Source organism: Tyto alba, unplaced genomic scaffold, assembly GCF_018691265.1.
Source record: "Tyto alba isolate M040663 unplaced genomic scaffold, T.alba_DEE_v4.0 Super-Scaffold_8, whole genome shotgun sequence".
Classification (NCBI taxonomy): Eukaryota; Metazoa; Chordata; class Aves; order Strigiformes; family Tytonidae; genus Tyto; species Tyto alba.
In genome coordinates this window covers 4,665,621-4,693,564 of record NW_024881329.1, presented here as the reverse complement: position 1 = coordinate 4,693,564, position 27,944 = coordinate 4,665,621, and the positions used below count along the sequence as shown (strand labels likewise).

General features: G+C 42.5%; 1 protein-coding gene across 1 annotated transcript; it reads left to right on the top strand.

Moving 5' to 3' along the window:
- Positions 1-27,878, top strand: PTPRJ (protein tyrosine phosphatase receptor type J). The gene is made up of 25 exons (XM_042784876.1): positions 1-75; positions 1,002-1,020; positions 2,049-2,216; positions 2,978-3,244; positions 3,790-4,056; positions 7,009-7,275; positions 7,877-8,143; positions 9,283-9,549; positions 10,753-11,019; positions 11,937-12,203; positions 12,847-13,134; positions 13,388-13,522; positions 16,079-16,289; positions 16,441-16,559; positions 17,132-17,219; positions 18,273-18,314; positions 19,159-19,167; positions 19,258-19,345; positions 20,462-20,552; positions 21,423-21,496; positions 21,650-21,784; positions 22,192-22,311; positions 23,082-23,242; positions 23,728-23,863; positions 24,554-27,878. Exons 1-25 carry the CDS (start codon positions 1-3, stop codon positions 24,710-24,712), a joined length of 3,987 nt encoding a protein of 1,328 aa, XP_042640810.1. The 3' UTR covers positions 24,713-27,878.
- Positions 27,879-27,944: the final 66 nt, after the last annotated feature.

The window sequence follows — 27,944 nt, the reverse complement described above, 5'->3', positions numbered from 1 at the left end:
ATGCTTGGGTTTGCCTTGTCACGTGTGGCTTTGCAAGGTGACTCGTCGTATTTAATCCGTGGTACAATCGCTGAGGTAATTTTGTTTGTTAGATGACAGAAGCGGCTGCTGCGGTCGGTTGGCATCAGCTGCGAGTCCCGGGAATGGCGGGGACCCGCCCGGGTGCCGCAGGCCTCGGGCTGGGCCCCTGATTTCACAACTTTAGGAACATTCTGTGCTGCCACCTGGAGGGAGACGAAGAAAATTTTCAGGCCAGTTTGCACACTAACAGGAAGGGAAAGGGCTTATTCGGAACTAAAATCATGAAGTTGAAAGGCTGAAAAACATTTTCAAAGCAAAATTCTGGTGTGCTTGTCAGTATTGCTAGCAGAGTAGTTTCAGGCTGCAGTTAAACAGCAACTGCTGAGACCTTCTGTACACATACATAAACTAGATTTCAGAATATATGCTAAATGTTTTTAACTTCGGCTACACTGAGTTTGTTTCAGAAAATGCAAAATGTTCTTTTGTGGGAATAAGAAAGATTATACAGCAATAGGATGAAAGGAGAAAAATCTTATGAATAAAAAAGACCTAAATCACATCTGCTGTTTTTTTGTGGGATGGTGTTGAAGGTACTAACTAAAGTGGCTTTTGATTAAGATCTTGTAGGTTTTGTTTTTAAGTGCATATCCATAAAATAACCAGCATATGTTATGCAAGGTTTTGTGGCAAAATAAACTGGTTTAAAAAAAAAGTGGAAACTAACATTTTACCAGAATGTTGTGGGTTGTGGTTTTGGTTTTTTTTTCCCCCCTAATAGTTTGGTATACTTTTGGTGTTGTTATTATGTCAGTAGATTTTTAGGTATCTCTTCTGCCGGTTGAAAAGCTTGGATTTTTTTAAACGGATTCCCCCTCCTCCTCCCCCTCTCCTGTGTGTTAATTAAACTGGTCCATATTTTATCTGAGCTTCCAGTAGTTTTAAAGTTTTAATTTCTATTATTTATGTTTCTTTTCCAGGTCAGATGTACAATTGCCTGTAAGTATCATCTGTTTCTCAATTTTATTTTATTTTTTTAATATAACTCACATTATCTTAATTTCTTTTAAGAAAGATCAAACAGTATCAGCTAAGTATTTAAAAAAACTTCCTGAAAAGAATTTTTAAAAATAGGATTCAAAAATGTATACTTTTTTATTTTAGGGACTGTAATCCCTGCAATACATTTAAGAATATTTAAAGATATAAATATGTCCTCAGTTTGTAAAGAGTTCTCTTGAAATCAAGTACTGATATAATGTGCTTAGAAAGACTGGAAAATATACTTAAAGGCAATACAAACCAAACAAACCCCAAAACAAAAAAGACACCCAAAGTGATGCTTTAGGGATTTTCTGACATGAGCATAGCAACTGCTGTGCTTTCCAAGATGACAAATTTTCATGTGGCAGAAATTTCCAAAAGTACTTGCAGATGAGTTCTACCTTAATATTGAACATTAGACTTGAGCGACTTTGCCTTTAAATTTCATGGGCTGAGTGAACTCTCTTCACACTTCCAGCTGCGCTACATCAACCTAAATTTGTTTTCTGTAGGTATACCATGTCTCTTCCTTACTTGTGGGAACACACTGTGAGAGTGAGAACTTTTTACTTGTACATTGGGGGAAGAGACAAAATTGCTATGCCAGGTTAAGTAAAGCAGCTAGCTTCTGATAATGCATGAGGAAAATACACACACAGAATGTGGCTGCAAGTTTGTTCAATTCTTTTCAAATAAAGCTGCGCTGAAAGAAAGCAGATCATGGTAGCTTCATCCAAACCACAAGTAGAGTCAATGAATGACCAAAATAATGTGCCAATCTCTTAATCTAATCCAAATTGTCTCACAGAAGTTAGAAGTGGTAAAACCAGGAAATGTGCAGTGAAATCTCTGTAGGAGAAGAAACTGGGAAAGCAGAAGTGGCTGTGGTTCTGTGCATGATATCTATGAATGACTATAATTTTTCAAATGGGAAACTCCAAAGTTTTGTAAAGATACTTATTGCTTTGTGTTCTTTCTTTCAGGCACTGAGGATTGCATCTCAAAAAATGTAACTGCAGAAACAGGAACCAGTAGTAGTGATAAATCATCAGTAAACTCTCTAAGTGGGACCAAAACCTATGGAGGGGGAAGATGGACCAGAGATGTGTCACTATCCGACAGGGCAATAAGTAGTGGGAAGAATGTAACACGTAAGTGGTTTGGAATGTGTCTGTGCTGTGAATCTTCAGGGGGTTTTGTGCTTTTATACTGCATTAGCATTTTAAGCCTGAGCTCTAGTTCAGAGTGCAAAGAGCATTGCAGGGGTGTGGATCCAACTGCTTTACTGGAATAGAGAATGAGCCAAAGAGATGTGTCTGCACATCTGCCTGGGAGTGCAGTTTAACGCTGTGATTGGCATGTGGTCTTGGAATAGTTTTATCACTGTTAGACTTGGCCTCCCTTCCCTGCTTGTTAGAGCTTTTCAGGTTGCAGCTGTAACATTTCAAACATATTGTGACATAGAGATTTGAAATACATACTAACAGAGTGCAGCTGAAGTACTCTAATATAGAGGGTGCTGTATCACCTATCTAGAGCAGAGGCATGTGAGTCTTGCAGCTAGAAAGGCTCTTCTCTTTGGGATAGCCAGCGTAGGAAAGAGTAACAGCAGGTCTGTGTGTTCCGGTCTTACTCAGCACCCTGCGTGAAGTTGAGAGCTGGGGCAGGATAGTAATCACTGCTGCACTTAGTTTTACTCCTTGACATAAAGTGAGACTTGAGTTAGATTGCAGAGCTGGCAAGTGTGCCTTGCAGCGTACAAGGATGGCTTCATTACTTTCCCAGGCTGATTACTCTTTTAGAGAGACCTGTTATTTGGGTGGGCTGGGGAGGAGAGTGCTTCATTGTGTTTGTCAGCAAATAGTCTTGCAGGTTAAAAGATTTCTTTTATTGTTTTTCTTGCCTTTCACAGAGCCCATCTCAATTCTTGCTCTCAAGGCAGAGTACGTTGACATGACTTCTGTCAGCCTAACATGGGCGGTGAACGACACTGATTCCAGCTCCTACACGTATAGGATAGAGGTTGTAAATGGTATCACTGTTAGGAACCTCACATCCAATATCACCAAAGCTGAAATTACAGAGTTAATGCCTGGGATGTGGTATAATTTCACAGTATTTGCAGTAGCAAATGATGATGAGACAGAAGGAGAAGGACTGTCCATATACCTGTATACCAGTAAGTCACAGTTTCTTGCAGCCCTGTCTCTGGTGGACTATTTTTCTGTTCAGCTCAGGGTTCTACCTACTTATGTGAGGAATGCAATTCAATACTATTTTGTATAGATGTGATATTTTAGTCCTGGAGCCTGATCTGGCCTATATGCAAAGGATGGGATGTTAGTGTGCAGCAGAAACATAGCTCTGATGTTTTTGTTTTCAGCTATCTCCCCCACCTTCCCTTCCATCTTCTTCCCTTTCCTGCCCACCTCTCTAGATTCCCAAGGGAAGCCCTGGGAGCGCTGGCGCAGTGGTGACCTGTGCTTCTGCTTTGGAGCGTCAAAGGGAGATGAATCCTACTCAGAATAACTTTTCTTCAGTTCTCCCTTAGCTGCCCATTGACACAAAAGCCTCCAGGAGCGTCTGGTGATGTTGGGTGCTCCTGCACCCTGAGCAATGGGTGGTGTGAAGAGAGTGAGGTAGTGGTGTGCCTGTGTGTGTTCTGTCCATGTATGTGAGCAGATGTTCTTGCAGGTTGACAGGTTGTTGTTTTGCCTTTCACAGAGCCCAACCCAATCCACGATCTCAAGGCAGAATATGTTGGCATGACTTCTGTCAATTTAACGTGGGTGGTGAACGACACTGATTCCAACTCCTACACGTACAGGATAGAGGTTGTAAGCGGTACCTCTGTTAGGAACCTGACATCCAGTGTCACCAGAACTGAAATTACCAAATTAATCCCTGGGATGATGTACAGTTTCACAGTATTCACAGTGGCGGCTGATGGTCAGACGGAAGGAGAAGGATTGTCCATACGTGTATATACAAGTAAGTCACAGTTTCTTGCAGCCCTGTTTCTCATGGTCTGTATTTTGCTGTGCAGCACAGTGCCTGAGAGTTGAAATATAGAACTGTTTTGTATAGATGTGATGTTTTAATCCTGGAGCCTATTCCAGGCTGTCTACTAAGCATGGGGTCTTAATGTGTGGAAGAAACATGTCCCTGCTTTGAGTTAAAATAAAAACAAACAAACAAACAATAGCACAAAACAAAAAACAAACAACAAAACATCACCAGTCAAACCGAACCCTCCTTCCCTTCCAAACCTCATCTCCTCATATGGGAGATAACTTCTTGTCACAGGTACTCAGGGAGCCAACTAGGAAAGATGCCCTCCTGGACTTGCTTTATGTGAATGGAGGAGGACTTGTGGAAGATGTCATGGGAAGTGGCAGTCTTGGCCACAGTGATCACAAAATGGTTGAATTCAAAACTTTCAGTGTAAAGAGAGAAAAAGACAGAAGAATTACTACCCTGGACTTCAAGAGAGCAAACATTAAGCTATTCAGAAAGCTACTTAGTAGACTACCCTGGGAATCTGCTTTTGAGGGTTTAGGAGTCCACGAGTGCTGCTCAGTCTTTAAGGGCCACCTTTTAGGAGTGCAGGGACAGGCAATTCTGCTGTGTCAGAAGTCAAGCAAGCGGGGTAGAAGTCCAGCATGGCTGAGCAGGGAACTCCTGCAGCTCAAGAGGAAAAAGAAATTATGTGATCTCTCGAAGCAAGGTCAGGCTTTGCAGGAAAGTTGCGGAGATGTGGTTCATATATTCAGGGAGAAGACACGAAAGGCCAAAACGCAGTTAGAGTTGAAACCAGCCATTGTTGTGTCAGACAACAAGAAAGGCTTTTTAAAGTACATTAATAACAAGAGGAGGTCTAAAGAAAACATTGTTTTCAATACTTCAATACTTGTTGAAGGTGGTCACCCGACTAATAGGGATGAAGAAAAAGTGGGGGCCTTCAATGCGTGTTTTGCCTCAGTCTTTACTGACGCTGGTAGACCTTGGGCTGCCCAGTCCCCTGAGTTGGAGGACCGCGAGTGTGGGAACAGTGACTTCCCATCTGTGGACACTGAAATTGTCAGGGACCAGCTGTATCAGCTGAATGTTCACAATTCCGTGGGGCCTGGTGGGGTTCATCCCAGAGGAGCTGGCGGATGTTACAGCAGGACCCATCTCGATCATCTACCAAAGGTCTGGGGAGTCCAGGCAGGTCCCTGCTGACTGGAAGCCGGCCAGCGGTATTCCAATTTACAGGGACGGCGCAAGAGAAGACCCAGGGAACTACAGACCTGTTAGGTTAACCTTGGTTCATGGAAAAATTATGGAGAACATCGTCGTGCGTTCTATGGAAAGGCATTTAAAGAATAACACATCCATCAGGCATGGTCGCCATGGGTTCACAAAGGGAGAGTCCTGTTTAACTAATTTGATATCCTTTCAGGATACCGTCACCTGCCTGGTGGATGAAGGGAAGGTGATGGATGTAGTTTTTCTGGATCTTAGTGAGGCTTTTGATCCTGTCCCTCACAGCATCCTTCTGGACAAGTTGTCCAACTGTGGGATGAGCAGGGACGCGGTGTGCTGGGTGAAGAACTGGCCGAAGGGCAGAGCTCAAAGGGTTGTAATGAATGGGGCTGCATCTGGCTGGCGACCGGCCCCCAGCGGTGTTCCGCAGGGCTCAGTCCTAGGGCCAGTCCTGTTCAATGTGTTCATCGACGATCTGGATGCAGGAGTTGAATGCACCATTCAGCCTTTTTGCTGAGGATACCAAACTGGGAGGTGCTGCCGACTCTCTTGAGGGACAAGAAGCCTTGCAGAGGGATCTGGGTAGGTTGGAGCATTGGGCAATGATCAGTGGGATGAATTTTAGCAAGTCCAAATGCCAGATTCTGCACCTTGGAGTAACACTGGGCACAAGTATAAACTGGGAGTGGAGTGGCTGGGGAGCAGCCCTGCAGAAAGGAATCTGGGGTGCTGGTGGGCAGCAGGCTCAGTATGAGTCGGCAGCGTGCCCCTGCAGCCAGGAGGGCAAAGCCCATTCTGGGGTGCCCCAAACACAGCACAGCCAGCCAGGCAGGAGAGGGGATTATCCTGCTGTGCTCAGCGCTGGTGCGGCCTCACCTCCAGCACTGTGTGCAGTTCTGGGCCCTGACATTTAAGAAGGATCTGAAGGTCTTTGAGTGTGTCCAGAGGAAGGCAGCAAAGCTGGTGGCAGGGCTGGAAGGCATGTCCTGTGAGGAGCAGCCAAGGGCTTTGGGTTTGTCTAGTGTGGAGAAGGGGAGGCGGAGGGGTGACCTCATTGCTCTCCACAGCCTCCCCTACAGAGGAGGGGACGTGTAGAGGGAGGTGCTGAGCTCTTCTCCCTGGGATCCAGGGATAGGACATGTGGGAATGGTTCAAAGCTGTGCCAGGGGAGGTTCAGACTGGACATTAGGAAGCATTTATTTACCGAGAGGGTGGTCAAACACTGGAATAGGCTTCCTGGAGTGGTGGTGGATGCCTCAAGCCTGTCAGTCTTTAAGAGGCATTTGGACAATGTCCTCAGTCATAAACTTTAATTTTTGGTCAGCACTGAAGTGGTCAGGCAGTTGGACTAGATGATCATTGTAAGTCCCTTCCAAATGAAACAGTCTAGTCTAGTCCATCTCTTTCCTGCCCACCTCTCTAGATTCCCAAGGGAAGCCCTGGGAGTTCTGTCACAGTTATGGCCTGTGCTTCTGCTTTGGAGTGTCATAGTCAAGATGACTCATCTTCAGTTCTCCCTTAGCTGCCCATTGACACAAAAGCCTCCGGGAGCGTCTGGTGATGTTGGGTGCTCCTGCACCCTGAGCAATGGGTGGTGTGAAGAGCGTGAGGTAGTGGTGTGCCTGTGTGTGTTCTGTCCATGTATGTGAGCAGATGTTCTTGCAGGTTGACAGATTGTTGTTTTGCCTTTCACAGAGCCCAACCCAATCCACGATCTCAAGGCAGAATATGTTGGCATGACTTCTGTCAATTTAACGTGGGTGGTGAACGACACTGATTCCAACTCCTACACGTACAGGATAGAGGTTGTAAGCGGTACCTCTGTTAGGAACCTGACATCCAGTGTTGACAAAAGTGAAATTACTGAGTTAATCCCTGGGATGATGTACAGTTTCACAGTATTTGCAGTGGCAGCTGATGATCACACGGAAGGAGAAGGATTGTCCATACGTGTATATACAAGTAAGTCACAGTTAGTTGCAGCCCTGTTTCTCATGGTCTGTATTTTGCTGTGCAGCCCAGGGCTCTGCCTACCTGCCTGAGGGTTGATATATAATACAAGACTTACCTGGACTGTCTACTAAGAATGAGGTGTTAAATGTGTAGAGGAAATAGAGCCCAGATTTATTTTCTTTTTAAAAAACATCAACACCATCTAACCCCTCTGCCCTAAAACAAAAATTCCCCCACAACAAAATTAAAAACCAGTGAACCAAACCAACCCCCTCCAGCTTCCTTCCCCTCCATCTTCTTCCCTTTCCTGCCCACCTCTCTAGATTGCCAAGGGAAGCCCTGGGAGCGCTGGCGCAGTGGTGACCTATGCTTCTGCTTTGGAGCGTCAAAGGGAGATGAATCCCACTCAGAATAACTTTTCTTCAGTTCTCCCTTAGCTGCCCATTGACACAGAAGCCTCTGGGAGCATCTGGTGATGTTGGGTGCTCCTGCACCCTGAGCAATGGGTGGTGTGAAGAGCGTGAGGTAGTGGTGTGCCTGTGTGTGTTCTGTCCATGTATGTGAGCAGATGTTCTTGCAGGTTGACAGGTTGTTGTTTTGCCTTTCACAGAGCCCAACCCAATCCACGATCTCAAGGCAGAATATGTTGGCATGACTTCTGTCAATTTAACGTGGGTGGTGAACGACACTGATTCCAACTCCTACACGTACAGGATAGAGGTTGTAAGCGGTACCTCTGTTAGGAACCTGACATCCAGTGTCACCAGAACTGAAATTACCGAGTTAATCCCTGGGATGATGTACAGTTTCACAGTATTTGCAGTGGCGGCTGATGGTCAGACGGAAGGAGAGGGATTGTCTATAAGCCTGTGTACAAGTAAGGATATGGTGCCTCTCAGTTGCAAGTAAACGTGCCCTTTGTACCGAATGGCCCTGCTTTTTACCTTGGGTCTCCAACTTTGTACTTTCTCATTCTGATGTTTCTTTGCTCCAGCTGTCTGTGCGCACAAATGCCAAGTGGTCTTTGGTAAAAGGGAAAAGGACTGAGATGTATGTGCCTCTGTCTGTGTGCGCCTTGGCTATAAAGTTGTTTTTTCATCAGATTGGCTGCTCAGGACTATGTAGACATCCAGCTGCTACAACAACGTGACTTTCTCTAGACTTGAGGGCTGAGTAGGGCCCCTCCAGTGCTTTTGGGAGCAGGTTGTGACAACTCATACCGAAGGATATGTGCTCGGATGTGGTTGTCAGGATCACAGAGGCTTTTTGTTCTTAAAGATTGTTTTGATGTCTTTGCAGAGTCCCTGGCCTGGGGGTCCTGTGGGCTCTGACAGTGCCTAGGGCCACATTATGGCATGCGGTGCCATTTTTGCCAGCTTTGTGTCATGGCCCCTTTTTCCCAGATCAGAGGGACAGATGGGAGGAGAGGATCCTTCTTTTGTATCTAGCTCAGCGGTAGAAAGGGAACGGGAAACATCCCTCCAAAACAATTAGAAGCTGTGTGTCCTGGAACTGCTACTGAGCAGATGAGCTTGTCTATGCTGCCTGAGGCGAGTCTTGTCTGCCTAGTGTTGGTGCTGAATCAGGCTTGCAGACACATCCTCCCCTCCCTGAACTGTTGAACCTGCTTGAGGAGCCCATTTCCTTCTACTGACGTCGAGGAGAGACTGGGCTGAAGGGCTTAGATTCAGACTCATGGGCACCAGTTTGAGTTAACAGACCAAGATTACCCTGCACTCTGCTTCCTTCCCTGATTTCCATCTGTTTCTCTGTCTGGAAAACCACTGTAGAAACAAATCAGTTTCGCATTTGAAAGAAAGTAAAGAGAATAGCCCCCAGAACTCCTGTGGCCTTCCAGAGTTGCCCCAGCATGAATGTCTGAAAATAGACATTGATACTGTAGAAGTGCTGCTTGGCTATAAATAATGCTCATTCTATGTGGAATAGGGAAATGTGCCTGTGGCTTTTCTTTCTTTATTTCTTTGTCTTGACAGATTGTTGTTTTGCCTTTCACAGAGCCCAACCCAATCCACGATCTCAAGGCAGAATATGTTGGCATGACTTCTGTCAATTTAACGTGGGTGGTGAACGACACTGATTCCAACTCCTACACGTACAGGATAGAGGTTGTAAGTGGTACCTCTGTTAGGAACTTGACATCCAGTGTCACCAGAACTGAAATTACCGAGTTAATCCCTGGGATGATGTACAGTTTCACAGTATTCACAGTGGCGGCTGATGGTCAGACGGAAGGAGAAGGATCATCCATCTACCTGTATACAAGTAAGTCAGAGTTGCTTTCACACCTCTTCCTGGCGGTCTGTATTTTGCTGTGCAGCACAGGGCTCTGCCTACCTGCCTGAGGGTTGTATTTTAATATGGTTGCAGGCAGAGGTGATGGTTTGATCCTGGAGCTGGAGATGGCCAATCTGCCAAGCATGAAATGTTAAAGTGCAGAAGAAACATTGTCTTGATAGAAAGCTCTTGTTGAAGTGTCCCCAAGGCCTGCAACACAGAGAAGAGATTTTTCTCTGAGGACCCCTCTCTTCCAAATTTGGAAATGGGGATTGCATTAATTTCTTAGAGGATGGAGGCCTCAGATTCTTATTTTAAGGGGCTCCCACACAATATATTGTGGCAGGGGAACTTTCATGATTTGGGGGCCCATAGCTGCCATCAGGCTGCAGCAGGAGAGTGACATTTCGGCAGTGCTAGTTCAGGAGAACTGCTTTGGCCATCCAGCACCTTGCTGTGTTGAGTATCAAAAGTCTTGACACGTGGTGTTGGAGGAACCATTTGGAGCCAGCCTGCAAGACTGCAGCCCAGCCTGGTCGTTGGATGTATTTGAAAGAAAAAAAGATGCCTGTTCTTGTCATTTGTGTTGTCCTGAAATGTACCTGCACCTGTGCTACCTTTCCAGTTGCTTCCAAAAAGTCTCTCCTGTGCTGCCTGGCTGTAATGGCTAGTTGCCCAGGTTTGAAGATGCACAGAGAATAGGATGCAGGAGAGGGGGCTTTGGGAGGTGTTCTCTCTGCCATGGGAGTGAGTTCAGGGCATGAGGAATGAAGGAGCAGGGTGCCTGGGTTATCACCTCTGTTCCTCTTCCAGTGATATTTATTCTTCCTTACTTTTTGCTGTGCAGAGATGCATGACCACTATCTTTCCCCTCCTCTCTTCTCTCCTTCCTGTTCATCTCTGGTTTGCCAGGGAAAACTCTGGGAGTGCTGGCACCGTGGTGACCTGTGCTCCTGCTTTTGAATGTCAAGAGGAGATGGATTGTGCTTGAGATGCCTCCATCTCATTTTTCTGTTATCCAGCCATTGATGCAGAAGCCTCCAGGAGCATCTGGTGATGTTGGGTGCTCCTGCACCCTGAGCAATGGGTGATGTGAAGAGAGTGAGGTAGTGGTGTGCCTGTGTGTGTTCTGTCCATGTATGTGAGCAGATGTTCTTGCAGGTTGACAGGTTGTTGTTTTGCCTTTCACAGAGCCCAACCCAATCCACGATCTCAAGGCAGAATATGTTGGCATGACTTCTGTCAATTTAACATGGGTGGTGAACGACACTGATTCCAACTCCTACACGTACAGGATAGAGGTTGTAAGCGGTACCTCTGTTAGGAACCTGACATCCAGTGTCACCAGAACTGAAATTACCGAGTTAATCCCTGGGATGATGTACAGTTTCACAGTATTTGCAGTGGCGGCTGATGGTCAGACAGAAGGAGAAGGATTGTCCATATACCTGTATACAAGTAAGTCAGAGTTGCTTGCACACCTCTTCCTGGCGGTCTGTATTTTGCTGTGCAGCACAGGGCTCTGCCTACCTGCCTGAAGGTTGAAATATAATACTGTTGCAGGCCGAGGTGCTGTGATTTGTCTGCCTGCAGTCAGACATGTTTGTGTGAAAGAGCCATAGCCTTCTTTTTAAAAACAAAGTAAAATAAACCACCTCGAACCCAGCAATTGTTGAAGGTGGTCACCAAGGCCTCTGACACAATGAAGTAACTGTTCCTGAGATCCTGCTTCCCTGGCCTGGGGTTTGTGTGGGCAGTTTTGCTGCCTTCACTTCTTGGAGGATGTGGAGGCTTTAGACCCTTATTTTAAAGGGCTCCCACAAAGAGGGAGTGTGTTGTGCCCAGGGAACCTGTGTGACTGGGGGCCTGTGGCTGTCACTAGGCTGCAGCAGGAGAGTGAGCTTCAGGCAGCACAGGCTCAGGAGTAAGCTCAGGGTATGAAGGGTGGTGAAGGAGCACGGTTGCTGGGTCATCACCTCTGCTCCTGTTCCACTGACGTTCAGTGTACCTTACCTTTTGCTGTGCACAGATACATCACCATGTGCTTTCTCCACCTTCTCCTGCAACCTCGTGTCTTTCCTGCCCACCTCTGAATTCCCGAGCAAAATCCTGGGAGCGCTGGCGCAGTGGTGACCTGTGCTTCTGCTTTGGAATGTCAAAGGGAGATGAATCCCACTCAGAACAACCTTACTCCTCCCTTAGCTGCCCATTGACACAAAAGCCTCCAGGAGCATCTGGTGATGTTGGGTGCTCCTGCACCCTGAGCAATGGGTGGTGTGAAGAGCGTGAGGTAGTGGTGTGCCTGTGTGTGTTCTGTCCATGTGTGTGAGCAGATGTTCTTGCAGGTTGACAGGTTGTTGTTTTGCCTTTCACAGAGCCCAACCCAATCCACGATCTCAAGGCAGAATATGTTGGCATGACTTCTGTCAATTTAACGTGGGTGGTGAACGACACTGATTCCAACTCCTACACGTACAGGATAGAGGTTGTAAGCGGTACCTCTGTTAGGAACCTGACATCCAGTGTCACCAGAACTGAAATTACCAAATTAATCCCTGGGATGATGTACAGTTTCACAGTATTCACAGTGGCGGCTGATGGTCAGACGGAAGGAGAAGGACTGTCCATATACCTGTATACAAGTAAGTCAGAGTTTCTTGCAGCCCTGTTTCTGGTGGTTTGTATTTTGCTGTGCAGCACAGGGATCTGCCTACCTGTCTGACAGTTGAAATAGAATATTGTTTCAGGCAGAAGTGCTGCACACTGCCTACCTGCAGTCAACAGTGTTAATGTGTGGATGGGGGTTCCATGAGGGGTTTTGTTGCCTTCTCTTCCTTGTGGGTGAGGCCCTCAGTTCCTTATTTTGAAGGGCTCCCACAGAATGCGTTGTACCTGGGGAACATTCCCTGTTGGAGGGGCTACAGCTGGGCTGTGGGCAGCAGTGTGCTCTGTGGCTACCAGCCACGCTGCTCTGCCAGCTCATCAGCAGAGGGGAGAAGGTTGAGGTACTCCTGTGTTTCTCATGCTAGGGATTGTGATCATTTTTCCCCCTTGTTGTAACAATATGTTGCTGTGCCCTTTCCGTTGCTGTGCCCTTTCCTTCGCTTTGCCCTGTTTTGGCTGAGGTGAAGTGAATCTGTCCCAGTGCTCCCCAGTAGGGTTTCCAGAGGTGCCCCAGGATGAATCCATTAAGAGAGTCTCCGGTCAGAACTCACAAATAGACAGCTTTTTCTATTTATTACAATGCTTGATTTCTTACTTTTTTTTTTTTTTTTTTCCCTGCAGTTCCTGCCTTAGTAAATTCATTTCAGTGTGAACCAGTGGCCAAGCATTCTTCCCTAATGCTGAAGTGGGAGTGTCCTTCTGGTAACAACTCTGGCTTCAAAATTAAAATATTGAATAATACGTGGGAAAAAGAGGAACAGACTCCATCCTGCATGGGAGAAGGCTCAGAGGAAACCTTCAGAACAGCGTCTTTAGATTATTTCAGGACTTATATTGTTACTATTGCAACTCTTTCCAATAGTTCTGAAAGCCCTCCAGTACAGAAAATATGTAATACAAGCATTACTGGTAAGCATTAAGATTTGAGAATAAAAGATACTCATAGGACCAAAATGTTGGCTTCATGATTGCAGAATACCAACTTGCTATGCGGTACATTATCAGAGTCCAGACTATGGATAAAACACTACATTCATGCAGTGTCTACTGTGACTCACAATAGATAGCATTATATGAACAGCGTCAGTATTACAGCATGTCCTTGTTTGGAAAACTTTTTTTTATCAGTCATCAAGGTACTAAAAACTATTTCTGTTTATAGACCCACCTGCTCCAAGCAAAGCTCCTTTAGTCAAGGCAGTCGGTCACAGCTCATTGTCTGTTGAATTCTCTGATTTTGAGTCAGTGAATGGACCATTAAAAGCCTATGCAGTAATGATCACAACAGAAGAACAAGGTAAGATGTTATGATATTATCTTGTAGCTGTGTGAAACAAGTTACCAGACAGCGTTATGTTTTAAACTCTAAATAGCTGTTAAATAGAGAAGGTGAGTCGGTATTTTCAATAACCTTCCAAAAATCATGAGTCAAATACCTTGCTCGCTTGAAGTCAGATCACTCCTTGTTTTCAGAAGGCCACAGTTTTCACTCAGCCTTTTCCAGCCTGATGTATCGTTGTATGTAAGTCTCATACGTACTGCCACTTGTTGCCATCTTGATTTGCCACAAGATTGTGTAGTATCCTTCTTTCTCCCCACAGAATAATTTTCAGAGCTACTAATATAAGCAGCTTTGGAATGTGGGATATTTTTCTCCCTCCCTTCTTCAGTTGGAAGATACCTGCAGAAAAATCTTAGGGGGGGAAAACAAAACAAAACAACAAACAAGAAAAAAGAGATGTTTTCCTTCTGATTTCACTTAAAACACTTCTGATTTCACTTAAAACTGAGAGAGGTGGGGTGCTAGTGGAAGGCTGCAATGGCATTGCCAGCATTATGTGCCATGGGAGGTTGAACACCATGGAAAGCTAGAGGGTAGTCTATCAAACTCACTTCAAAACAGAGAAATGTCTTTAATTGGTGAATGTCTAGTGACAAATTATAAAATTAAGGAACTTTTCTTTGCAGTGTAGGTTCTAGTTGAATTTAATTTCTGCCAGTGCACTGGAGGAATAAAGCAGCTGATGGAGATAGTTCCCCCAAGTGCGTTTTGACATTCATGCTTATCCTTTAACACTGGAAATTCATCTTGCAGCAGTTTGATTGTAGATCTTTCTTCTGTGGTTTTCCATACAATACATGTCCAAGAAATGCCCATATCTATATAGTACATCAGTGCAGAAAATTCCCATTTTTCACATGCCTACTCAGCTGCCCCAGGGTTGATGATTTGAATGTCAGTCATCTTGGACACAGCATCAGCTCTCCTTGTATCTTCAGCCAGTCCTGTTCAGTCTTGAGACTCAGTGTGGTTTTCTGTGTGGTTTTGATTGCAAGGTATTCAAGAAAGAGGACATCCGAGATGTGATTGAGAGAAATAAGGAAGGGAGAGTTCCTGTATTTATAATATGGAGTCTGAGTTCCTTGATAACAGCAGGAAACCATCCTTACAGCCAAGCATCACTTCAGCTTTATAGTGTTGAAATAGCATTAATATGCTTGAGATGTGTTTCTCTGTCTGAAAACAGATGTCATTACCTTTAGAGTAGACAGAAGGGACTTTCTTCAGTTGTGTAAGCAATGGTGCCTAAGGCTGTTTGAGATGTCCTAGGGTGATATCCAAGGCATCCGCAAGGAGCTGCAGATATAACCTGGGATGTACATCCTTATGGAATGGAATCCAGGGACCAGACAGGACACATAGTGTATCTCAGACAGTATTGAACACCCATTTCTAGGCAACTGAACTGCAACCTCTGCTGCTTTTAATGTAACCAAACTAATGCTTTAGAAGAGCCTGGTTTGCACCCTGTTCCTGCACAATGAGAGCTTTTCTGCTGGTGGCAGATCAAACCTTGTCTGCACAACTGTAGAAAACTTAATAGAGCTTTTCCAGCTTTCAGAGCTCCTGCAAGGCTTGTCCTTTTCAAAGGTGTATTCAATACTGTATCTGCTTTTAGCTTTGTAAAGGCAGTCAGTAGAGAGCAATGTATGCAAACTTCAGTCAAATGAGCACGATTTTTCTTCCTCCCACACCACTTTAAATATTTATGTCAGTTTGCTTGCTCTTGAGGAGTTGTACCACTGGTAATTTGAGCTTGTTTATTGCCTCTTAGATCATCACATGTGCCTCGACTGTATAATCTGCCTCAAGTTTCTAGGGTTCATCTTCTAACAGCAGAAACTGTGAAGTGATGCTGTTCTGCAGATGGTGTCCTGTTGGTCACTGTTTGATTGCGGTAGCCCATTCTTCTTAGTCTTCTGGAGGAGAAACTGTTCTGATCAGTGTTTTGTCCAATGCTTATCTATGTCAATAAAAAGCAGAAATTAACTCTTGTCTCTTAGGGTTTAGGTGTGAGACTTCTTGTGAAACACAGCAAGGGAGTATAGGTCAGGACAAGTTTAGTATCACCCTGAATGAGGTTTGATGCTGTTTGTGTAGCACAATGTTACCAGATACCAGTTGAATTCTTCTACACTGTTTGTGTTGTACTCTCTACATATGATGGTTGATGGAGTGTGTATGGATATGACTGACCTGTCTAGTGAAGGTTGTCCACGAGGACACTGGAATCCACCACTAAAGTATCTTTACAGAGAAGCTCCACTATATATGGCAGAAGTAAAACCAAAAGGAGATTAAAACAAACAACACTGGGGAGTAGGGAGGTAGTTCAGTAGATTGCGCTGCAATAGAAGAGATTGCTGAGATTGTTGCACTCAGCCTGTTGTTTCAGGCAGTATTTATGAAGTAATGACAACTGTGGTTAATGTGATCATCTCAGCCACTGTGCCGACTGATGCAAAATCAGTGGATGATGTATGCCACATACATCCTTGTTTTTTCCTGAAGGTTGTAGGTCTTTGAAGTCTAAATTGAACAACACATACAAAGACTTCAAGAAGACGATGACAGTCACCTATGTAACATATGTCATAAATACAGAAGAGAGAAAATCACCTTCTTTCCATCCTCAGAACGGTACAAACATCGTTAATGTAGGCAAGGGAAACACAATGTATGGCTACGAAAACGGACCATTGTTTCCACTTCGTTCATACAGGTATTTATTTCAAACCACTGTTTGGTTAATTTTGCTGCAGTTGAAAACTAAAAGATGATCTAATGAAAGTATTGCAGATCTTGCTTAAGGCTGTGCAAACCATGTAATATACCTGGTTTTGTTTTTTCTTTTTTTTCTCCCTTATCAACAGAGCAAGTGTTGCGGGTTTCACTAATATAACCTTTAATGTGGCCGACATCATTGTGGGGGAAGATAGTTATGTATCATTTTCACCCTGTTCTGAGGCGGTTTTGCTACCCCAGGATCCAGGTATAGTTAATGTCAAATATAGGACTGGCAGCTTGGTACATATTCACTATGTGGAGACCCCTTAATTATGGCAAGTTTCATAACAGCAAAACACCTGCTGGTTTCTCCATGATGGACTGTTTCTTCCTAGCTTTGCAGTGACACTGCTCTGTAAATTCATACCTTGCGAGTTCTGCGGGTGACCTCCTTCTCCCATGTATGACTTTGACTGTGGAAGTAACCAAAAGCTGTGCTGCTCATGGCATGCTAAAAGGAATTGGATGGGACAGTGAGACTTTGGCACAGAAACAAGTAGCAAAAAGCAGCTGATGTTCTGACAGTTCTGGTAAATTAGAAGTGAGTGTATTAGAATGCAGATACTGGTCCTTTGATGCCAGTTTTTTATTAATTTATCATCCTTGGTTTATTATTCTAATGAGCTTTCTATACTGGTACTGCTAAAAGGACACAGTATAGAAAAGACATTTTGTATGCTCTGTCACTTGTGAGGTTCTCTTGTAGCATGTTGATTGAGTTAGATCATTATCAACAACCTAAATCGGTAATGAGTAATACTTGTTCTCTTTTATCAGGTGTTATTGCTGGAGCTGTTATTGGATGCCTTTTAGCTATATTGGCTGTAGTCGCTGTAGGGGGTTTCATATTCTGGAGGAGGAGAAGGTAATATGTGTTCATTATTGTATTTGCTGTGATGAGGAACACCAGTATTTCACTTCTGTTTCTCCTAAACAGGCTTTTCCGTTTTACACATTTCTGTCATGATGCTTTAAAATACATTCTATTAAAAAAATCTTGTGTTACAGAGTTGATATAGCAAACTAGTTAAATTACTTTGTTCAATCTCATAGTTACAAACTATGATTTGTTTTGTTCAGCTCTTCTGAATTCATGCATGCTGATGAAGTAATTCAGTCAGAAGTGAGCGAACATCCCAAATTATTGTGCTAAAATACATGTGTAATTGTATCTTAGATGGTTTTATTTTAAATTATCCATTAATCACACTTTTTACTAGCTTGATGGCCTGTCACATGAAACTTCCATTCTGGAGTTTCCAGGAGCTGGTGAGTTGCCTAGGCTTTGAGCTGGTCTCTCAGTTTCCAATATTTTCCAAATAATCTGGGATTTAAGAGAACACAAAGGCTTTTTCCTGCTTCTGATCATGTGGTATATGCTTTTTAAAGAGTTAGTTGTAGGGTCCTTAGTCCAGTTTTCTTAGTTTCTTTGATTAATTGCTGTTATTTTTACATCTGTGTCCAACAGCTGTGGACAATAATGAGAAGAGCTTGCTTTAAAGCTAGGAGCACTTGCTTTCGTTCAGCTACCACTTCCAGTGCCACTGACATGTCACTGTTGAACACTTACTGTCAGGATTCTGGGATTAGTAACAATTCTCCTGAGATGTTAGCTGGTGATGCAGATCCCTCAGTTGTACTTCTTCCATCAAACTGTGTGCTTTGTGTTTAGGAGTCATACTGTGGTTCCCACAAAAAGAAACGGTCTCATTTCACAGCGTCACTGAATGAAGGATGAAGTATTTTGTTCTTACTCCAGGTATAAGGTTTGCCTCAGGAGGGGTTTTTTGCACAGAACAAGATGCTTTAAAAGAAATTGTTTTGAACAGACACAGGAAATAGCTGTCATCAGAAATCTCATGTGCATTCTATTAAATTCTAATGTGAATCTATTGTGTTGTTTTCTTTTGCCTTATAGGAAAGATAAAAGAAATACTGAAGTGTCCTTTTCTCCAATTAAGTAAGTCCATATCCTTTCACATGTTGTCTTCTGGGCTCAAGTGTTATTTGCAAAACTTAATCTGAACCCTGATACTTGTTTTTTGTGCAGTTTTGTATAGAATTCTGCAGTATTAATTCCTCATGGAATTTAAAGACTTCAACCTGCAGACTAAAATTAATCATATTGATTGAGACTTCTAGAGCTGCCACAGGGATTTGAGTGCTTGCTTCATGAATCGCTGTTAGACTCACAAATGTTCCACATAGTTTTGAAAAACAGGATGTTGTGAATGAAACATAGGCTTCTTTTCACATAGAGAAAACAATCCAAATTGTTGATAAAGTGCACACAGGCAAAATTCTGCACTATTGCCTGAATTTTCCTTTGCTCAATGACTACTTTGTTCTAAGCCATTAATTCAGATAATGTTGAGACTGTAAAAGCTGGCCATGGGAAGGGAACCACAACATATTGGAAGTCACAAGCAGTGCAATCGAATCACATTATTGGGTCTTGCACCATTTTTGTGGTGATGGAAAGGCATGGCTAGAGCATCCCACGAAGTCCCACCTGTGTAGACTTCGTTAGCTGACATAAAATTCACCAGGGGATGGGGCCAATCTGATGGGAGTACAGAAGCGGTTGACTGACACCTTCTGTGATACTCTTCTGAAGGATGCACTATTCTCTCCTTGATTTAACAGATCAGTTAAATGCTCTGCTTGATATCCTGTCCCCTGTAAATGCACAGTTTTGTGGCTGCTACTAACAGTCATGCTTTCATTCTTAGATTCACATAGTGAAAAATACAGCTGCATGTGTCTAATCAACCTTTTTTTCTTCCCCCCACCCTCCCCTGAAGAATCAAGAAGTAAGTAAAGCACACTTTCTAACAGATTAACTGAATTCATGGTTCATTTACCTAATACCAGTTACCAATACATGTTTTTTCTCATTTTAGATCAAAAATGATTAAAGTGGAGAACTTTGAGTCCTACTTCAAGAAGCAGCAAGCTGACTCCAACTGTGGTTTTGCTGAAGAGTATGAGGTATGTGCCCTCAGTGCGAGAGCTTCATGACATACTTTTGGAAAGGCACATTAGCTTTTCTGTGAAGCATATGTGGGACTTACTGAAGGGGAACAGAGAGGACCTTTATTATAGAGATTATTAAGATGCATGCGTAGCCTTCCCTTCCCTGATTCAGCTCCAAATTTACTTGAAGTGCATGGTACCTACTTCACATCCTGAACTATCTCTACTTGTGAGCCTGTAGCATGGCCTGCTCATCAGAGTTCTCGCCAGAGGCAGGATCTCCTGAGTCCTTGCCATAGTTACACTACAGAGTTAGCCTAGGGAAAGCTGTTTAACTTCTCTGCACTTCGGGTTTTTTATTTTGTTTTTGTTTTTCAATACAGCAAGACAGGTCTGTTGCTAAAATCACTGACTTTAGTGCATAGGTGTGACTTGCAAACCACACTTGTGAATAGAAGGAGCAGTCAGAGAAACAGCAATTATGATTTGCTTAGTGACCATAAATATTTTTCTATGAAATGTGCTAAAGCTCAATTGTTACAAGGTACAAAAGACACAAATCAAGTGTCAATAAGAATTCTGTGTTGTCATGTCTGCTGTTAAAGAACCCATTTTTTTTTTTCATCTCCGTGAAGCTATTTATTACCTGTCGTCTTCTTTCTAGATCAAATTCTGGCCCTTTGATTGTATTTTGCAGGCGGTTGCTCTGCCTTGCCTTCCTGTCAGATTTTTCTTCCTTCAGTCCTTTCATGATGTGCTTGCTCCCTTTCTCCCTGTAATGTCTGCAAAGCTCGTGTGAAGCAGTTCACTGCCTTGGGGTCAGAACAAGTGTGCTGTTGATGTCAGTGTTGTGTACTTCTGCAAAACCGTTTCTGGGCTTTTGAAGCCCATCTCTGGCTTTTAAACACGCTACTGTTCCCACACTCTGTATTAATCCCTTCTCTGTCAGGTTTGCCACTGTCACTGTCCCACCCTGTAAAAAGGTTGTTTTTATTGTCATTTATCCCAGCTTAACATGCCTACTTTTACAGCAGAGGCCAAGAGTGTTTGAACCATTTGTCCATTTGGCATGTGTTTCTGTACGATTTCTAAACCAGGACCAGGTGCTCATGAACCCTTCTTTAATTGTAGGAACTCAAGTCTGCTGGTGTTCATCAGCCCAAATTTGCTGCTGAACTTGCTGAGAACCGAGGAAAAAATAGATACAACAACGTGTTACCATGTGAGTTACGCTCTTTGGTTTTGCATCTTCTACTGGTTGAGTTTTTAGGTGAAAAACCTGGGGTTGGGCTAATTTGGCTTTAATAGTACCCAGAGGTTTCAAACAGAGATTAATGTCATCAATTTCCACATGAATGAATTTGGGCTGATGCCTTCTCAAAATCACCGTATAAGCAAGCCTAAAGAGCTTTCCCTCAAGAATGTTCCCTAAAGTCCCCAAACTTTCCCTTAAGAAAGCTCCTTAAAGAACCTTCCCTTAATTAAATCATTTTAATTTTCCATTTGTGAGAAACCTGCGGTCAGTTTGAAAAAACAAGAGGTTAACCACTGATTGCAGACAGTTAGATGTGCAGAGCAGTAAGAACTGTGAAGATCCTGCTGGCTGGCTTTGCAGATGAACGAAGAGCCGAAGCCCTGCCAGGCTGCCTGCGGGCACCCCCACATAGCAGAGCGTAAGAAGGAATTGGAAGGTGAACAGTGATGGGTACTTAGGGATGCTTTGGAGGAAAAACATCAGTTGCAATGGCAGCAGGAGACAAATTACCTATTTTTCTCCAGTAATTAAAACAACAGTAAATTTTGTGTTGGATTAAAAATACATAAATATGCAAAAACAAACCATGTTTAAAAAAAAAAAAAGAATCTGTGTTGAGTATGCTGAATCTTTATCCTGGCCACTCATTTTTCTGAAGGCTTTCATCATAAAAATTCTAATCTACTGCTATTTATGATTCCTAAGGTTATATTCTTATTCTTGAAATGCACATTGTTCTAAACCACCTTTTATATGGAAACTATGCATCAGATAAGCAATATTTTACTGAAAGGTTCTAGTTCTAAAATTCGTACTTTTCCTCTTTTCTTTCTGCAGATGATATTTCTCGTGTTAAACTTTCAGATCAAAGCTCTACAACTGATGATTATATTAATGCAAACTATATGCCTGTAAGTTGCTTCATTAGTTGAAATGAAATATAATGTGTATTTTTATGATGTAGGCTTAACAGCTCATACCAATGTTTAAAATGGGCTTTTTATGTCTCATTGATGCACGTGTGTGTGTACATATATATATTCCTTTTGTTTTTTAATTCTTAGGGCTATAACTCAAAGAAGGCATTTATTGCTGCACAGGGTCCTTTACCCAATACTATAGAAGACTTCTGGCGCATGATTTGGGAGAAGAATATCTACTCTATTGTTATGTTGACAAAATGTGTTGAACAAGCCCGGGTATGTTTTTATTAAAACTGAACTGTCTCTTGAAAACTGTTGGATCTCTTCTCATTTTGTAGCTACACTAGTAGGTTGGAGACTGACCACTTCTTTCTTTTAACAACCATCTCTTACTGGAAGACTGTTTCAAAATTAAATAAGCCCAGTTACTTTTTAGCTTTTTCCCATTTTTGTATCTGCTGACTACCAGAGTGGATTGTCTCAGGAGGGTTGTAGAATCGTTGTCTTTCAGGGTGGGTTCTTCTCCCTAAAGAATGGTTTTGGTAGAGCTTCTCCTGACCTGGGACAGGCCATTGGGAAGGGTGACGTGCTTTTTAGCCCAGCTTCAGGTGGTCTCTTACTTAAAACGAACAGTCAGTTGCTTCATTGCTGTAATGTGTCTAACCTTGTAACTCTCTTCTTAGACAAAATGTGAGCAATACTGGCCAGACAAACAGTCCAAGAGCTATGGTGACATTATTGTGACAATGGTCTCAGAGGTTGTCCTTCCAGAATGGACAATAAGGGACTTCACTGTAGAAAAGGTGTGTACCCCCCTCTCAGTTGTTAGTTGTTAGTGTATGAATATCTGTAGAAATGGCTTACCGTATCACTGTGACTTCACATGTCAAGCAACACTGGAGTGACAGAATACAACGATTTCACTAAAATTTAATCAAATTCAAAGTTATCTGATGGGAAAAGGATAAGAATGGTTTATTTTAATTTGAGGCTTTGAATGTATTTGTCTGCTTTCTGCCAAAAGGCAGATTTTAAATCTTTCGTGCTATTTACTGACAAAAAGATTCCTGTGATATTTATGTGTATGCATTTGTTCACATGCCCTGGCTTCTCACAACAGTATTTTAGTAACACAGGCAGAGATGGGAATGAGTTGTCAGGAAGTCCCTCCCTGTGGCTGAAAGGGATCTGCCAGCAAAATCCAGGCTGCTAATGGGAATTACTGATGGCCCCATCAGTGATCCTGCAGCTCGTGTTTCCCTGAGATTTGCGCCAGAACTTGTGCTTATGCAGATACTTGTAATATCTGCTAGACTGAAGTTAGCCCCATCTATGTCAGAAAATGTAATGCAGCAGAGATGATCTGGGAGTAAATTAAAAAGTAAAAGGAAATTATTTTGAAGTATTCTTTACCAGAGCAGAAGGAAGATGAAAACTGAAATATTACTGTACAGTTTGTAACAGGCATCTTTAACAAAACTGAACTTTGCCCAGTATCTGTGGCAGGAAGCCCTGCTGTTGTTCCTCTGAATCTGGTTTTCTTTTTTTTTTTATCTAATGTGTATTCTTCTAGTGCAACACACCAGAGAGCCACACAGTGCGCCAGTTCCATTTCACCTCCTGGCCAGATCATGGAGTGCCAGAGACAACAGACCTTCTCATCAACTTTAGACACCTTGTTCATGAGTACAGCAGTCAAAATCCAATTGACTCTCCTACTCTGGTGCACTGCAGGTAGGAAGAATATGTTTGTGTTAGACACACTTTTATCTTGTGGCTTTTTAAAGAACGATTCTTTTTCAATGTGATTTAAAAAAAAAAAAGAAGTCTCTTTGCTTAAGAACATGGGCTATTCACCCTGCTTAATTAAAACCTTTGCCCGGTGCTTCAGAAATGTAGTGATGCTATGTAGGCAGCAAAGTACGTGATACAAAATTTCACGTACCCTCTCTCCTAGACTGGAAAACTTAGCTGAAATAGTTGCATCTTCACGTGCTTCTGTATGTAATCTTGTGCAAGTGCAAGGCTGGGAAGCCCAGAAGTGCGTGTCCCTCCCTCCTGGTGATGGTGAGAACCACCCCTCTGGGCTGCAGAGACTTTTAATGCCTGTGCCACGGAAATAACAAAAGGCATCTTACTAGCTTCACTGGCTTTTCGTCAGGCCCCGGTGAGCAGGTGGCTGAGAGAAAGCAGTAACGAGCTTCCCCGTGTCATTGCAGCGCTGGTGTCGGGAGGACAGGGACCTTCATTGCCATCGACCGCCTGATTCAGCAGGTTGAAATGGAGAATACTGTGGATGTGTACGGAGTGGTTTATGATCTTCGCATGCACCGACCTTTGATGGTGCAAACTGAGGTAAGGCTGTCTTTCATCCAGCTGCATGTTTTTCAAATGTGCGTAATAATCCAGGAAGGGTGGGCACAAGATGTAGCTCAGAATTACAGGAAGGCAAGATATTAAGGAGCAATTTGAAATTGCTCTTTGTTTAATCTCCCTATCTCCTGCCTCGTTACTTCTCACGACAGTAGCTGCAGCCAGGAGCTGTAGTACCTCCAAGCAGTCTCTTTACAGAGCACTTTGTAGGACTGGCATTTGCAACTGGAAAGAACCAAATCCCGAAAAGGTTCTTTTGCAGCGTGTTTTACCCATGAGTTTTATCCTTAGAGCTGTGAGCCAGAGATATCTTGTGTCAAGTGGTCGTGGTGTGCATCTTTTCTTTTGTGCTCTGCAGGATCAAAGAGGTGTGTGGATTAACTCAAACTGATTTGAAAAAGGCTGTAAAATCTCCATCATGAAAGCCTTTTAAGAGGGTGTTGGACACAACAGAAAATTTGATCCTAGGTTTTTACAGGAAGTTGATCAGATGACATCATGAGATCCTTTCCAGCCCTGTATTCTATGAAGTATATAGACAACTTCTAAAAAATACTGTGATAACCTTCAGGGCAGTGCATCCAAACCCCAAAACCTATATTCAGGAGTAGAATTACTTCCAAAATCAGGTATTTTCTAGAAACATATTACCCTCTAGTTTTCTCCCATCAGGACCAGTACGTCTTCCTAAACCAGTGTGTAATGGATATTATTAGATCCCAGAAAGACAAGAGAACCGATCTTATTTACCAAAACATGACAGCAATGGCAATCTATGAAAATTTCACACCGGGGCCAGGCTTTGGGAAGGCCAATGGCTACCACGCGTAGCCTGGACAGAATGCGGTGTCTCCAGGAGGTGTTACCTGCGCAGAGGAAGGGAAGATGTTCTGCTCATGTTTTCCAGGATTCTGTGCAGTGTCTCGTGTCTGGCTTCTCCAGGACTGTCCACATTAGAAGATGTGATCTACAGGAAGAAAACCACAATGCTGGCAGGAGCCACAGATTGATAGCAAAAAAAAAAAAAAATAACAAACAAACAAAAGCAAACCAACAAACAAAACTATTTAAAGTTAACAGGGGAATCCTGCTTTTTGTTGGGAATTTAACAGTACTGATAGGTGAAATAGCATTTGCAGTATGAACAGTGAACTAGAATTTAAATATTAAAATAATAACACAAGCTTTTTATTACAATTTTATATGACTTCATTTACAGACACCAGGCTTGTGGGCTCTTTTAATATATTTAATTATAAGTTTCAGGAACATATTTTATCTACTGTATCTGGTTACTTAGCTAATAGATATGTGCCTCTGTGATTATTTTTTTTTCCTGTGTTCCTTTTTATTTAAAAAAGGAGTATAAACAGCTCCTTCAAGTGGACATTTATACTTGGAATTTGTGCCTTTTCTAGTTGCTACTCTAGAAAAAAAAACAGCAGAGATTCTATTTTTGTACTGAAACTCTTAATGAGAACACAGATTTTTTTAAATAAGGCTTATGTCAAACGTAACTGTAGTTGCACTGTTGGCAGGACTCTCCAGAAGTTTGGAGGTGAGCTTTGTTTTTTGCATTTCACCACAAATATCCCCTGCCTTAATGTTTCGGTGCCTCTGCTAGAGGAAAAAGGAGTGTGGTCTGTCATTCCGAGCTTTAACTATAGTAAAAAAAAAAAAAATGAGCAAGTGAATACATGAATGTGTGTGCGGGGGTGTGTGTGGGTGTGTATGAAGGACAGAATAGCTCCTCCCTGTTCCTGGCTGATATTCCTGTTTTTATACAATTTATAGTGATTTATTTAAAGGTGCAATATATAATTTACTGAATAATGATCACTCTATTTTAATAGAGTTTTACTCAGGTTGGTGTCTTTTTATCATTGTTGTTGTTTTTCCTCAAATATATAAATCTGTGAAAATGTTGAAACTAAGGTTCCAAGCGTTCAAGCACTCCCAAACAGATTGACTGGCTTTACTGTTTCTACCAAAACAAATTGCACAAAGTTCTGCTGTAAAGACCAATTTCTCAGTTCTTTTAGCCATTCAAAACTGAGACACATCTTACCTGACTGCATCTCATTGATCTAATGTAATTGTTTTATAATTATTTGCAATATAGTGCTGCTGTTGTTTTAACTAGTCCTTTTAAAAACAGAACAAACAAGCAGAAAACCCCTAGTTGTTGATTTTACAAGTCAAGGATGAGATTGGATTTATTTTGCTGGTACATAACTGTTAGACTTACGAAGGCATTACCAATGAAGGACTTCTGAAGTAGCTGGGGGGGGTTGTTTTTTGGTCTTTTGATCATTGCACTGGTTGCATTGCAGAGGAGTATGAAGTTTATGAATAATGCTATAGAATAGCTATAAAGTGGTGAAAATCTTATGAAGGTTTAATAACCAGAGTCCCTGGAATTCTGCTGCTTTTTTTTTTTTTGTCTGTGTTTTAGGGTTTTTGTTTGTTTTAACAAAGTTGTCAGAAAAAGCTACAGATACTAGGAGTATGTGTGGCATGACAGTGGAACCTGGCAACCTTATGGAATCCACTGTCAGCTGAAGGAAGATGTAGGAATTCCTGGTGCACAACTGTAACTTTACAGATGTCCAGAGGAATTTTTTACAATCTGGTGTGAAATTGTGGTGTGCTGTGTGTGAGCAAAACTGGAGGACAAACCACAGTGCACTTCAGCTTTTGGTTTTTGTGTGGGTTTTTTTTTTTTTTTTTTTGTTTTGTAGCAGCCACTTGTGGTTTCTCGAATACTTTTTTTTTTCCCTCTCTCTGAGATACTTTAAAACAATAAATAATAAAAAAAAAAAAAAAAACAAAAAAAAAAACACAAACAAACAAACCAAACACGAGGTTAATGATCCTGCCCAATTCCATCCAAACTGGCAGACCACATAGTGGATCTCTCACCTGGCATTTGTTCTAAGCTGCTGTCAGATGACACACAAAGATAAACCACTTGGACCAAACAGAACCATTCCAAAGGAACTGGGAGGGAGGAAAGTCTGCCCCTTTACAGTCATGTTATTTTTTCCTCTCTTAATCTTTTAATTACTGCACATCTGTGCAGAGCACAGAGCTAGCATTCATTATTCCAGGTCTCCCAAGAACTTGCTGCCGTAGGGTGGCGAATGCTGTCTCTCTTCAGAAGGCTCGTGTTTTCTATAGCACAGAGGAGGAGGAGATTAATTTTTCTGCGCTAGATCCTCCTTGGATAGTTTGCATTATATTGCAGCAGAACATCAGAAAACTAGCTGGAATGGCACGTGGTTTTGCCTAGCCAGCACTCAGATACTCTTACAGAAAACAAACATAGCTGTCCCATTGTTTTGATTTTGGAAGCAGGCGCCGAATTCTCACTTGTGTCATCATCTCGTGAGTATCCATTTTTAATACAACTGCATACATGTGTTTTCCCAAAACTGACTCATTGTGAGAAGAGATTGAAGTTTGAAGTAAATCACCTGCTGATCCCAGGTATAGGTGGAAAAAGTTGGTAAGGCTTAAAATGCTGTAAACAAAGTTGTCTGGCTGTGAATAAGTAGAACATGCTTGCATGCTTACAAGAGGAGGATTACAGGTAACGCTCTACTGCCTTGTGGATCTGTCTTGGTCGTGATGACTTGAATTCCTGCAAATACTTTTTCCCTGCCTTCTGATGTTCTCTGTGTTATAATTGCTGAGATCTGTCTCTGGTCAGTTTTTTCTCTCGCTGTTGCTTATCTTAAGCTATCCGCTTTTCAGGCTGAAAGCTCTACTGTGTGGCAGTTGCATTTCTGTTCTACTCTTTTTCCCATTTGGGGCCTGCTTAAGAAGGGAAAAGTTGATGTGTTTCAAATAAGTGACTGTTGAATATCTTGAAATGATGTACAAATTTTATTGTTTTCATATTTGTTGTACAGGAAATTTCAGCACATGTCTATGTTTTTAATGGTTTGATTTGTTTTTAAAGATATAAAAATAACAATTAAAAAGCATCATCCTAGAGCACTTTGTCTTGTTTTTCCTTTCTTGGGGTTTTCTTTTCCATTCCTTTTGAATAAAATTAATT

Coding starts and splice junctions, on each gene's coding strand:
- PTPRJ (XM_042784876.1), top strand. CDS start 1: ATGCTTGGGTTTGCCTTGTCACGTGTGGCTTTGCAAGGTGACTCGTCG. Junction 16,560..17,131: donor TTTGCTACCCCAGGATCCAG/GTATAGTTAATG, acceptor CTCTTTTATCAG/GTGTTATTGCTGGAGCTGTT. Junction 17,220..18,272: donor ATATTCTGGAGGAGGAGAAG/GTAATATGTGTT, acceptor TTTGCCTTATAG/GAAAGATAAAAGAAATACTG.